The sequence below is a fragment of the Panthera onca genome, chromosome A2 (genome assembly GCF_046562875.1).
Source record: "Panthera onca isolate mPanOnc1 chromosome A2, mPanOnc1 haplotype 2, whole genome shotgun sequence".
NCBI lineage: Eukaryota > Metazoa > Chordata > Mammalia > Carnivora > Felidae > Panthera > Panthera onca.
In genome coordinates, this window is record NC_138340.1 from 15,337,490 (window position 1) to 15,351,530 (window position 14,041).

Consider the following 14,041-nt stretch of genomic DNA (forward strand, 5'->3'; position numbering starts at 1 on the left):
CAATGTTTGTTTATTTATTTTTGAGAGAGCGCACAAAAGCACGAGTAGGGGAGGGGCAGGGAGAGAGAGACACACAGAATGTGAAGCAGGCTCCAGGCTCTGCACGGGGCTCCGACCCACGATCCGTGAGATCATGACCTGAGCCGAAGTCGGACGCTTGACCAACTGAGCCACCCGGGCGCCCCAAGTCAGAAATGCACGTAGCACACCTAACCCACTGAACGTCACAGCTTAGGCTGGCCGAATTTAAACATGCTCAGAACACTTACATGAGCCTACAGTCTACTTGATAATATAGTGCTAAATAGCTCATGTGATTTATTGAATACTGTCCCGAAAGTGAAAAACGGGAAGGTTGTAGGGGTGCAGGATGGTTATCAGTGTGGTGGTTGTTCACCCTCATGACCTCGGGGCTGACTGGGAGCTGTGGTCACTGCACCTGCCCGGCATCCTGTGAGAGGACCAGACTGCATAGCATTAGCCCGGGAAAATATCAACATTCAAAATTCAAAGTACACTTTCTACTGAATGCATATCGCTTTCTCACCATTGTCAAGTCAAAAAATCATAAGTAGAACCATCGTATGTCAGGGACCATCTGTACTGTTTTATACATTCAGTATTTCTTCAAATAGGATTATCTGTTTCTAGAAGCAATCACAAGGCCTAAGAAGATTTGCAGCAACGGAAAGGATTCTTTGTCTCCCCTGTAATGAACAGATTAAAAACTTAATCCCAAGGTCCGCTTCTGTGTCCAAGTATAATTGTGGCGTGAGTCACTCCAAATGGGTTTTCTCATGAACACGCAAGCCCTATTATAAATGGCACTTTTTTGATGGGGGGAAACCCCAAATTTAAAAAGTCAACAAAAGAGGTCACTTTCAGCAGACTCTGTACCCTGGAAGGGATGACCAAAATGGGTGCTTTTTAATATCAGGCACCTAGGAAAATGTTGATTTTACTCCAGGCCCCTCAAGGTCAAGACTGCTTTGTGGCAACCTTCAGAAAGACATCTGATCTTAGTTTCCTAGTTTCCTATTTTCTCAGTTTCTTAGTTCCTGACCTTTCTGACGCTGGTTCTGGAAAGATTATCATGAGTCCTTTGGCCCCTCAATGCTACGTTTGACTTTCATTCAGCTCAGCAAGAACTGTTAAAGAATTATCCATAACACTTGTTAAAATGATGAGGGGGACTTTGGTGAGAGAGGTAGGGACCGCTGCAATGGGGTTTTGCAATACAGATGGGGGACTAGGCTCAGCTGTGACTATAACAAGGAAAAGTGGGAATTTAGAGCCAAGGACGAGGGTGTGAGGGGTCAGTGGATGAGCTGAGATATAATCAAGGAAGCCGGCTGGCCTCAGCAGGTCCAGAAAACTAAAACATTTACCCAAAGCCCCATGTGCCAGGCACCAAGGGAGGCATTTTACGTGGGTTGTTGTACTTAATTGTGACACCATCTGGGCAAAGCCAATGCCATTATTGTTGAAGGCGGGAAAAGCAAGGGTAGGGGATCTGTCCAAGGTCGCACAGCCAGCGAGTGACTACACTACGATTCTACCCCGGATCTGCCTCCCTCCTGAGCTTATTCATTTGGCAAGGTGTCACTGAGGGTGTGCGCAAGCTTCAGTTCCGGTCCTGGGGTGCCTGGGTGCCTCAGTCGGATAAGCTCCTGACGTCGGTTCAGGTCGTGATCTCACCGTTCACGAGTTCGAGCCCCGCCTTGGGCTCTGTGCTGACAGCTCAGAGCCTGGAGCCTGCTTCGGATTCTGTGTCTCCCTCTCTGCTCCTCCTCCACTCCTACTCTGCCTCTCTCTCTCCAAAAAATAAATAAAACAAAAACAATTTTTGGTTTTTTTGAAGATTCAGTTCCGGTCCTCAAGGAGCTTGCTCTCTGGTGGCAATATCACCGATGCACACGCATTCCATGCCATTTCCTCCTCGCCTGAAGGGGGCCTGTAATAGACAGGAGATCTATTGCTTTCCTATACCATCTTGGCACTTAGCAGTGTGCATAGACCAACTCCTTACAGTCAATAAAAGTAACAAATGCCATTTGTTGATTGTATACTCTGTCTGGAACTTGGCAAAGCACTTTACATAATAATCTCATTAAAAGATTTTTCATCCTCCGAGCAACCTAACAGGTGGGCACAATAATCCTCATTTTACAGACTGAGCAGCTGAGGCTCAGGGGGGCTGAGGAGCTGGCCCACAATCCTTCATCTTGAAAGCAGCGCAGAGCTGAGCTTCAAAGCCCGGCTGTCTCCGCCCCTGGCACGTGCTCTTGACCACTCACTATGACGTCACAAAGGCCGGGCCGCTCCCATTTGCTCTCCATCTACAGTGGACTCATGTCGTTCATGGCAATTTTGTTCTAAAAAGTCACCCGAGCACTGTATGGGCCAAGACTGAAGCTTTGCTCCTAAGGAAAATACAGGGTTATGTTCCTGAAAGCCTCTGGTCCCAAAAACTCTGGTCCTCGAGTTTTTGTCAGCTGATCAATTTCTCCAGTGTGGGTTTCTGCTTAGTGACACATTGTTTCATATACGTGGTTGATTCATTGGCGCTGAACTCACAGCCCTGTAATTCCGGCCGAAGGAAAGTTGCCTCACACACGTACTTTGTCCATGAGACACACATCCCAGCTTTATTGTGCTCGGGGCCACTAGCCAGCACTTTAGCACTTACTGTCCAGAGCCATTTGAGACAGTGAATTCACCAGCGAAGAGCACAGAAATGCAAAAATCATGGCACGTAACATCCTGGGAAAAGGGCCCTGTTTATAGGACAAGAGCTGAAGCAGGGAGGTAGATTGTCACCTTGTTCCGCCTCAGCTGGGAACGTGCGTGGGACTGGGAGGGGGCACTCACATTTTTCACCCCTCTGAGTATGTCTGTGAATAACACAAAAGCACCGTGAGTACTGATTTTGGGGGTTACACACAGATTTTAGGGAGGAGATAGATTCACAAATATGGAATCTGTGAATAATGAGGATTGACTATACTTGCCGATTTTGTTATTTTTTTCAAGTTTATTTATTTTTGAGAGAGAGAGAGAGCTAGAGCAGGGAAGGGCAGAGAGAGAGAGAGAGAGAATCCCAAGCAGGCTCCACACTGTCAGCACAGAGCCCCATGTGGGGCTCGAACTCACGAACCATGAGATAATGACCTGAGCTGAAGTTGGACGTTCAACCGACTGAGCCACCCAGGCGCCCCTGTACTTGCCAATTAAAAAAAAAAAATTCTTAATGTTTTTATTTATTTTCGAGACAGAGAGAGACGGAGCATGAGCAGGGGAGGGGCAGAGAGAAGGAGACACAGAATCTGAAGCGGGATCCAGGCTCTGAGCTGCCAGCACAGAACCCGACGTGGGGCTGGAACTCATGGGAGTGTGAGATCATGACCTGAGCTGAAGTCGGATGCTCAACCGAATGAGCCACCCAGGCACCCCATGTACTTGCCAATTTTAAGAGATTGCATTTAAGGAGTGCCTGAGTGGCTCAGTCAGTTGAGTGTCTCACTCTTGATTTGGGCTCAGGTCATGATCTCATGATTTGTGTGATTGAGCCCCATGTCAGGCTCTGCACTGATGGTGTGGAGCCTCCTTGGGATTCTCTCTCTCCCTCTCTCTCTGCCCCTCCTATGTTTGCATGCTCACCCTCTCTCTTTCTCTCTTTCAAAGTAAGTAAATATTTTTAAAAAAAAATTAAAAGATTGCATTGAAAAGACATGTACTGAATACCCACTGTGTGCTGTCCACAGTGGCAGATAGATAAATAGGACATGGTAAAGAGACTATTGCAACGGTCCAGGTGAAAGGGGAGGGGAGCCTCCGCTGGGGGGTTGTGCCGGGCAAAAGCGGAGGGCTAGGGAAATCTACCTGAGGGCAAAGGTAACAAAACCTGGAGACCGAATCCATGTGGAGGGAAGGAGAATGGGCCATGTCCTTGTCAGTTGGGTAGGTGGGTATTAGCAGGATACTTTCTGTTACGATAAATAGAAAACCCCAGTTGAATCGGCATGAACAACGAAGGGCCTCCCAGGCTCCTGTGCGTGGGAAGTTGAAAGGTGAGCGAGCCTCGGGCAGGGCTGGATCCGGCAGATCCTTCTGTGGCAACAGGACCGTTACCTCTCCTGCCTCCAGTCTTAGCAGGCTCTCCTTGTGTGCTTCCGGAACGGTTGAGGCAGCTCCTAAGGTTTTTATTCCCACACAGCAAGAAAGAGAATCCAGGTTCTAGTGTTCCCAGCAGAAGGCTTCTGTGCTGCCCTCTGAGAACTCTGGCTTAGGTCAAGTGCGTGCCTGAACTGTCTCCGTGGTCAGGGGACGGAATGAACAGATTGGATTAAGCCAGACCTCAGACCTGAGGGATGAGAGGTCACGCCCACAAGACTAAATGGCTCAGAACTGGGGCAAGGGATGGTTTTCTTGAGGGACGTCCAGGAGCCACGATCAGCAAAGAGGGAGGAACAGATGCCGCGGGGAAGTGTAGGTGAGAAGCCTATCTATCTACACCGTAAGTGATTTAATTATCAGGGCTGGAGCATTTTTTTTTTTTTTTCTTTACCAAAGAACAATCCCTATAGTAGCAAGGATCTTGGGGTTTGCTTTCATCTCCATAATGGATGACTGAAAGCCATTCCCAGAAGACCTGAATCAATGTCTGCCACGTGACAGCCCAGGGAAGAATTTACACGGCTGTCCCAGCGATTTATTTTTGGAAAGGTCACAAAAGCGTGGAAATAAATGTCAAGCCGGAATTATTTATGACTCCTGCACTTCTAGGTCATTTCTAGTAAATTTGCCTTACCTCGTGAGGTAAGATAGAGGAATAGTCTTGTTTTTACACCAAGGGGAAGAAATGGTCAAAGAAATGGAGACTCCCCTTCCTGGAAATTCCTGACATGCAAGCTTTTGTATTAGACAAAGAGAAGGGAGAACAAGGTGGGGGGGGGGGAGGGGCAAGGAAATGAACAGAGGGTACAGAAGGGAGGCTGCGCTGATGCAAATCAAATCTCTTTATTTAACAAAAGATCATCTTGATTTTTTTCTGCGTACGAAGTCATAGAAGCTGAACTACGAAGCTCCCTCTGGCTGCTGTAACTGATCACCACAAACTTGGTGGCTTGAACATCAGTTTCACTGGGTCAAAGTCAAGTTGTCAGCAGGGAAGCACTCCCTCTGGAGGTTCTGGGAGAGGATCTGTTTTCTTTTTCTTTTTCGTTCTGGTAAAATATTCATAAAACGTACCATTGGAAGCATTTTTAAGTGTCCGGATCAGTGGCATTCAGTTAATTCATGTTCATACGGTATCATATCATATATGGAATCATGTAACACTTGTCGTTCTGTGATTTATTTCTTATGTGTCCTTAAGTGGCTTGTTTCATTTAGCGTAATGTCTTCAAAGTTCAAACATATTGTAGTAGGTGTCAGAATCTGCTTCCTTTTCCAGGCTGAATACTATTCCACTGTATGTATATATCATATTTTATTTCGTCCGTTCGTCACTCAAAAACACTTGGGTTGCTTCCACCTTTCGGCTGCTGTGACTAATGCCTCTATGACCACGGATGTACAATGAGCTCTTTAAGACCCTGCTTTCAATTCTTTGGGGGTATCTGCCCAGAAACACAGTTGCTGAATCCTATGGGAGAATCTATATTCTGTGTTTCAGTGCTCACATCTCCTCTTCTGTCACAAACTTCTCTCTGCCTCTCTCTTATAAGCACACCTGTGATGGCATTTAGGGCTCCCCAGGATAATCCACGATAATCTTTTCATCTCAAGACTCTTAATTTAATCACATCTGCAAAGTCTCTTTTGCCATATAAGGTGACATTCCTAGGTTCCGGGGATTAGGACCTAGATATCTTTGGGAGTCATTATTCAGCCTCCCACACAAGCAAATAGAAAATGCAAAAGGAACACAGAAATCTATCATAAGAAGGAAGGCCCATAGAACCGCCCTGTCCCTACAGATCATCACAGGAAATAGTTTACGACATATTTTTCTAGACTTCTTTCCATGCGTATACTAACAAATGTATTTCTTTTATTTCCTTGCCTCTTTAAAAAATACAAAGTGGGGTAACTTTCTACACAGCCCAGCAAGTTGTGTCTTTCATTTAATAATGTATCGTTGCAGCAAGCTCTTTAAGAGCAAAAGGGATTTACTTTCATGCTACTGTCTTCTTTGATGTAAAAATAGCAACTTTCCAGTAAAGCAAATGATTTTTAGAAAAATTCTATTTGAAATAATCTCCTAGAAATGTCAATGTTAACTTTAATTCATAAGAGGAAAGAGAGATTTTGAACCAACATAAGGGTGGAGGCAACTTAGAATTTAGCATTTTGGGTAAATTAGAGAAAGGACACTCTGGTTATATATGGATACAACATGACATACCCGAAGGCTAAATTGCTTTAAGTGTGGCCTGTTAATGTGAGAGTCAATGCTTCCATGGTATCAGTTTAAATTAAGCATCTAGTATCAGGAGTAGAGAGATCAGGAGATTTGGATTGGAATCCTGGCTCTGTCGTCAACTGGCTGTGTGGCTTTAGACAGGCAAGCTGTATCCAATCCCTGGGCCTCAGTGTCCTAATCTTTGGACTGGAAGCTGTCCAAAGTCCTAATGACCTTCCATTCTGCAACGTGGGAAGGGCACTATTCTGGCAGGCTAGAGATCCAGGGGTGAATAGCAAACCTTCTATTAACTTGCTTATGACCTTGAGCTAGACTGTCAGCTCTGCAGGGTCTCAGTGGATTCATCTGTAAAATGAGCAGGCTGGTCTAGAGAGTTCTCCAGATCCTTTCTAACTCTCACATTCTAAGGCAGTGAGTCTCAAACTTCAATGTGCCTAAAAATCCCCTGGGGGATCTTGTTAAAATGCAGATTTTGATGCCACAGATTTGGGTGCAACCTGAGATTTGACATTTCTGGCAAGTTCTAAGGCGAGGCTGATGCTAGTCTGGAGACCACACTTTGAATAGCAAAGCATTTGGATTTTGAACTGTCAGGAAACGTTGTTAAAGACTTGGAAATGGGCAGAAGAGATTCCTGTGAATCCCTTGGCTGGAGTGCTGGTCTGGGGGGTATATATAGGAGTATGTAACTTTGCTGGTCCTCTGTTGCTCAGCTCTGTAAGAGTAGAAGTTAAAATGTAGAATTACTATCCATTATGGATAGTAATGGGCTGAATCTTGTTTGAAAGAGGTGCACTTGATTTCAGCCCTGTAGAAAAAGATGGTTCTCAAAACATTACTTTTTTTTTTTTTTGTCCTGTGGGATAACCACCAGTTTTGCGTGATTACCACTCATTTCAGTATTCCTGATTGCCCACATCTATACGGTTTTCAAAAATCTCCTTTATGTGGGTTTTACCCTTTTAAAAATCATATTTTAACACCACTGGTCCTTTACAATTCATTCATGGATTCATCTTTGTAGCGAGAAACACTTGCGGGTGGGGGGTGGGGTGGGGGAGAGGTTGGGTTGGGGGTACAGAAAACTCTTCAAGGAAAGTGGTTGGTCAGGAATCCTGCCTTCCTGACTCCCAGCTCACCTATCCCCTAATCACGGTCAGATAATTCCCTTCCCAGGGCTATAAAGTCACGGAATATGGTGGGGAAAGCTCTTTAACCACCATTTAAGGATCAAGAGGTCAAACGACCTACCCAAGCCCAGCGGGCAATTTTAGCTAAGCTGGGATTCAAACCCTGGCATCAGAACTCTCCCAGTGCTCTTTACACCACCTGCCATCCAGTTTATTCTGGGGGCCACTAAGCTGATGTCCCTCACTCCTCTGCAGCAACTGGAGTAATCTGAGCCCCGGTATCTGGTTTTGGTGACGCCAGAGACGGGGTGCACTGCTGAGCCGGAGGGCGGGGCTTGGAGTCAGGAGGCGGTGCCCGGGAACGGGGGGGGCGGAGCCCGAGGCCGCCGGCGCCGACGCCTCCGCCCCACGGGCTGCCGGGAGTTCGGCCCCGGCCCTGCTCCGCTTCTCCCGGCTCCGCCCCCGCCTGTCTGTGTCTGCGCCGGCCGCTGCCGATAAAGTTGTTGTTCTGCCAACATGGCGGCGCCCATGGTGACTGGCCGGCCCGTGTTCGCTTAAAGGTGGGAATTGAGGCGTGAGGAGCCGCAGGCCAGAGCCTGTGAGCAGGTAAAGTCCAGACCCGGGCTCAGCGGGACGAGACACCTCGGGCGAGGAGGTCTCTGCCCTCGGATCTGGAGGTTCCGACTTGCTAGGGGCAGGAAGGGAAGGTGCGGGCTGGGTTAGGTGGCTCTGGAGCCGTGCAATTTCTGATCTGGGTAAGTCTCCGAGATCCCGGCCTTCAGACTCTTTGAGCCATGGACCCTGATGATAGCTCTGGACCCTATCCCATTCCCAGATGAATACACACGTACACGTAGATTTGTACTCAAGTTCCCTTGCTATTGCTCCCCTGCCCCGATTCATCTCTGGATCTTTGCTTCCTGGCCTGGGGATTTGGACTCAGCTAAAAGCCATCCGGTACATCTCCGTGGCCCAGAGGTTATTGTCCCTGCATGTTGAGGCTCGGAGGTTCTCAGAGATCTTGTGGGTCTACCTCCTTATCTTAGAAGATGAGATTCCCGACAGGAGATAATTTGCCCGAGGCCCCACAGGGAATGGGTGCTTGCAGAAGCCACAATCGGTATTTTTGGTCACAAAATTTGTTTTCTTTAAGATGCACTTGCCCTGGTCTATTCTTGCACATTTTGGGGTGGGGGGGTGCACACAAATGCCCTCCTGCCCTTCTTCCATGTATTCTGCTGTTCTTTGCTTGTACTGCTCTTCCCTTAGGTTTCTCTGTCCATATGTGATTGTCGTTTTGGGTCCAGTTGTTAGGCTTTTTCTCTGACCACCTGTCGGTGCCTCCATCATTCTCAGAAAACAACCGTAAATGCCCCAAGTGAGGATGAGGTCAGGACCGACTCTAAAGAGGAGCAGAGGAGTGGGGATTGTTATTTTGGAAGGGTGTGGAAGAAAAGACAGGATTCCAAGCATCGAGGCAAGGAACTGGATGAAACAGAGCTAAGGAAGAAAAGGCCAAGTTGATTGAAAATACAAGGCGTGAGCCACGCCTTTCACATTGATGGAATGAGCATAGTCCTCTAATGAAATGGCCGCACCTTGTCAGGAGAGGCAGTGCCCTTTTTAGGACTTTGGTGGTGGAGCGGCCAAGAGCAGGGCCTGCTGAGCTCCAGGAAGTTCTGTAGTATATTGTCAAGGCAAATTGAACCAACGTTTTAGAATTTCTAAAATAAAGGAAGCGAGTTTTTTTCAAGGCCAAGTTAGGACAGCTGCTGGCACACACAATCTTCACCGAGAGAGTGCTCCTGTGAAGGAACATTTGGTGTAGGGTTATATAAGCTCTAGCAAGGAACATTTGGTTTGGGTTATATACTTTTTTCTTTTTTTTTTTACATAAAAAGTTACAAATCCTTAGACAAAGAACATGTTAGAAAGTTGTAGAACTTATCTTATGCCTCTAGTAAATGCAGGGCTGTATAACTTTAATCTTATGGGAACCAGGGAAGTTCTCCTTATGTTTGGAATGCTCCTTTTTGGTTATTTCTTAAATAAGGCAGATGTGCGATGTGTGCTCAGGCAGAAATAGAGCCCATACTTTGAGGTTTTGCGGAATCACTTTGACCTTGGTATATGTTAGAGTATAGCTTTCCCCGGGAGCCCAGGAGCAGGGCCCACAAACATTAAAAGTAGAAAATTTCCTTTATTTTATCCATATGATAGCCCTGAGTATACTGTATGCTATGTCCCCCTGAGTCTAGGGGATTCCCCTAACTTGGGGCGCGAACATTTCTTAAAGAGTCTTAGTGCGTTACTACCGCGCGTGCTCCCCAGAGAGGTGGAATCCATTTACATTTTCAGCAGCAGTGTATAGAAATGCCCATTTTTCATTTAGCAGGTTTTTGCCAGGCTGTTAAGCAAAAATATTTTCTTGCTGTTTTCATTTGCATTTTATGATTAGTTCTAAAGTTGAACTTTCTCATATGTTTATTAGACATTTACATCTCTTTGTTTTTCCTTTGCCCATTATTTTAAATTAGGTTTTGAATGTTTCTCTTTTCATACGTAAACTCTTCATAGAGTAGAATAACCATTTGTTACTGCCGTTTTGGCAAAGATTTTGCGTCAGCTCGTTGCTTGATTTCTACTTTTGTTCACAGTGGTTTTGATATACTGACATTGCACATTTTTAGAGTCAGATTTATTAACGTTTTTGTGAATTCTTCCGTTGCTTTTGTCCTCAGGACAGAACATCCTGCACCTTGTAAAGATGTGTTAAATACTCATCTATATTTTTGTCTTGTTTTATGATACTTAAAAAAGTTCTTTAATCTTTATGGGATTTACACTGGTTTGTGGTTTTGAGATGGGGCTCCAATTTCTAATCTACTTGTGCTTTTTTCCTTATGAACTTTTTTTAAAATTTTTTTTTAACGTTTATTTATTTTTGAGACAGAGAGAGACAGAGCATGAACGGGGGAGGGGCAGAGAGAGAGGGAGACACAGAATCTGAAACAGGCTCCGGGCTGTCAGCACAGAGCCCGATGTGGGGCTTGAACCCACAGACCGCGAGATCATGACCTGGGCTGAAGTCGGACGCTTAACGATTGAGCCACCCAGGCGCCCCAAGAACTTTAAGTTCTTTAAATGCCCAGATCAGTTTCAGGATTCTCTAGTCTATACCGTTGATTTATGTATAGAAGAGGTTGTCAGTGAGCCATGTGTTATGTAAACATATTTACATTTTTTTATGTTTATTTATTCTTGAGAGAGAGGAAGAGAGTGTGAAGGGGCAGAGAGCGAGGGAGACACAGAATCTGAAGCAGGCTCCAGGCTCTGAGGTGTCAGCACAGAGCCTGACGTGGGGCTCGAACTCACGAACCATGAGATCATGACCTGAGCTGAAGTCGAACGCTTAACTGACTGAGCCACCCAGGCGCCCCTGTAAACATATTTAGAAAGCTTATTCTCATTGAGTAGACAGGGAGTGTTGTATGTGTTGTTTATGATTGGTGTATGATGAGTAAGTTACAGAGACAGGATTAGAATTTTCGGTGAAAGAATGACCTCCCTTCGTATGGCTCATATGGGTGATCTGTCTTCTCTCTTTGGGATTTCATTTCTCACGATGGCTAACAAGCATTGAAACCAAAAACTTGTGAGACTGCGGTTCCGGTTAATTTTGTATTTTTGTAATGTTTGTTTATTTATTTTGGGAGTGGGAGGGGCAGGGAGAGGGAGAGAGAGAATCCTGAGCAGGCTCTGTGCTGTGATCATGGAGCTGGACACGGGGCTCGATCCGATGAAAACCGTGAGATCATGACCTGAGTCAAAAATCAAGAGTCAGACCCTTAACCGACTGAGCCACCCAGCCGCTCCAGATTCATTTGTATTTCTATAGTTTTGTTGTTTCCCCTTGTTTCTGTTGGGGAGAATAGCCCGGAACCCTTTCGTTATGAGTTGTTAGGGAATGCAGTCCAGGAGAGAGGTGGCAGGCGTCTATCTATGCCTTCTGCTGATTGGGAAGTCTTTGGCTTGTTAAAGATATGGAGATGATACCTTAGCAAGGGAGCCGTAAAATCCATGACTCCTGTGGACACTTCTAATTATGTAGAAACCCAACCCCTAAAAATAAATGCAGTTACCCTAACTGTACAAAGCGTCTCTATATTAGGTTGGTCATATGGAGTTCCTGATACTCAACCACGTTCATACAGTTCACCCTAATATCTTTAGTCCCATCTGCATATTTTAGAATAGCCAAGCCCAGTGGATAGGTTTGGTTTTGTTCTTGTCTTTCTGCTTCGACCCCCAAGGAAGCAAGAGGTATTAAGTACAGTGAGACTCGGTCTATCAAGAACTTTGGCAGACCATCTTGTAAAATGCCAACACTGGGATGCCATTTTACGGGAACGTGAAACCCACTTGTATAATAAGCCTGTGATAGACTCTCTTGGCAACGTTCGTGACCCGGTACCTGTGTGAAAACAGGCCAGACGCTCGTGAGTGTGGAAAAAATGTTGAGAGAATCAAAGAATTAACACCAGCTTCAAGTGTCAGGTTCTTCCTTTATTTCTCTCTTGGTTTTACATTTGTGTCTTCACTCTGGCGCTTTTTTTGCATGGTTATGTAAGAAGGCAGGCAGGTGAGGCTGTTGAGTCATAAATCTTAAATATTTGATGGACTGTCACCTCAACCTCTTAGACAGGGATAAAACGTGAAAATGCTTCCATGAAGTCATTTTTGGAATTCACCTCCTTGGAGGAGGCCGATGAAGCATTCCGGCTGAATTTTGAATTGCAGCCAGATGTCCTGGTGGGCCCCAGCCTGTGGGTTGTATTCCAGAAACACCATAGCACTCACCGCTATTATCCATTATGTTTACTTGTTTTTCTCTTATCTGCTGTTCTTTACTAGTATGTAAGTGCCATGGAAGAAGAGAGTTGGGTTTTGTTCACTGTTGTATCCCCCGTGCCTAGAACGGTGTGTGGACCTAGTGGCAGTCGATAAATATTTAGTAAATGAATGAAGAACTAACTGAATAAGCACTCTTACAAATGATAGTTATTTCTTGGCTCAGCTTACGGGTGTATATAACTTACAATACATACGAAAAATGTTAATAATAGCTGCAAGTCTCTGGACTCTGGAGCTAGAAGGTGGGTGTTCAGATCCCTTCTGCCATTTGAGCCTAAGCCCAAGCCAAGATGTGCTCGGAGCTCTTCTGAAGCCTGGGTGATGGGACGGGAAGCCTGCTGGACAGACCCTGGGCTGGGCCTAAAGGAAGGGAGGGCGGGGGCTCCTCGGACTCCCATGCACCCTGTGAGGCTGTGGCAGGAGCTGGCCCAGGAGGTAGTCTCCATTCGTTCCTGTGGGAGTTTTGTATGTTTGGTGTTTGGGAACCTTGACCATGTTATATTTTCCATTTAAAAGTTTGTGTTTAGCTCAGTCGACGTTCTTTTCTTTCTTTTTTTAATATTTAATTTTTTTTGAGGGAGACAGCGTGAGAGGGACAGAGAGAAAGAGGGACAGAGGATCCGAAGCGGGCTCTGTGCTGGTAGCAGCGAGCCCAGTGTGGGGCTCGAACCCACGAACCGTGAGATCATGACCTAAGCCAAAGTCAGACGCTCAACTGACTGAGCCACCCAGGCAGCCCAACTCAGTTGCAGTTCTAATGTGACATTTTCAGGGAAGGAAACCGTCAAGAGCCTAAGATGAAAGCATGTGAATGCGCAGGGAATGCTGGGCTGTGCTGAACGGGAGAGAGTTCTGGGCAGTTCCTAAAAGAGCTTTCTGCCCTCTTTCTCAGGGCCTTCCCACCTTCTGGAGAATGGCTTCTGCTTGGCGGAGACTGGGTTTCTATGTCTGTTTCCTGAAAAGCAAGCTAAATGGTGGGCCAGATATCATCAGCAGAGGAAGGAGAGTAATCCCGGGATGTGCCAGAGGTATTTACAGTGCCACGGGGACGTGGACGAAAGAGTACACGTTGCAGACGAGGAAGGATGTCGAGAATTGGTGGCATAAACGAATAAAAGAAGAAACCTCCAAGATATCAGAAGCTGATGTGAGTATTCTGAGGGATTTTGAGGGGGTAGAGAAGAGGAGCCAAGAACTTGGATTCTGAAGTCAGATCGCCCGAGTTCAAATAAGGTATTAAGTGTGTGACCTTGAACCAACTGAATCTGTGCTTCAGGTTTCTTCTCAACCAGGGACGGTGCGAATAGCAGTGAGCGAGAGTGAGGCCCTAGCAGGTGTTAGGTTCTTCATGGTCCGTTGCGGGCCAGCGCACCTGGTGATCCAGCAGGGTCAGATGTGAGGTTCCAGGAGTACCCCTGGACCCCTCGCCTGTAGAACTTATTTAAAACATTTATTATTATTGTTATTTTTTTAAATATGGGAAGCATTCTTTAAAAAAAATTTTCTTTTAATGTTTATGTGTTTTGAGAGAGAGAGGGAGAGAGAGAGACACAGAGAGACAGAACACAAG

The 14,041-nt window shown here is 45.9% G+C and overlaps 1 protein-coding gene across 17 annotated transcripts in view; it reads left to right on the forward strand.

The window, feature by feature from the left end:
• LARS2 (leucyl-tRNA synthetase 2, mitochondrial) overlaps positions 1-14,041 on the forward strand; it is a 186,776-nt gene that overhangs the window by 12,303 nt on the left and 160,432 nt on the right. For 4 of the 17 annotated variants that reach the window (XR_013554259.2, XR_014136739.1, XR_014136740.1 and 1 more), the window contains exons 1-2: positions 7,997-8,163; positions 13,364-13,618. Coding sequence is in view for 13 of the 17 variants with exons in the window: in XM_078443163.2 (XP_078299289.2) it covers positions 13,385-13,618 (234 nt within the window). In the remaining 4 variants the exon portion in view is untranslated. Of the gene's footprint in view, positions 1-7,994; positions 8,164-13,363; positions 13,619-14,041 lie in introns of those variants that run through there. The other 13 variants (XR_013554258.2, XM_081792758.1, XM_081792791.1 and 10 more) reach the window with 8 other exon arrangements.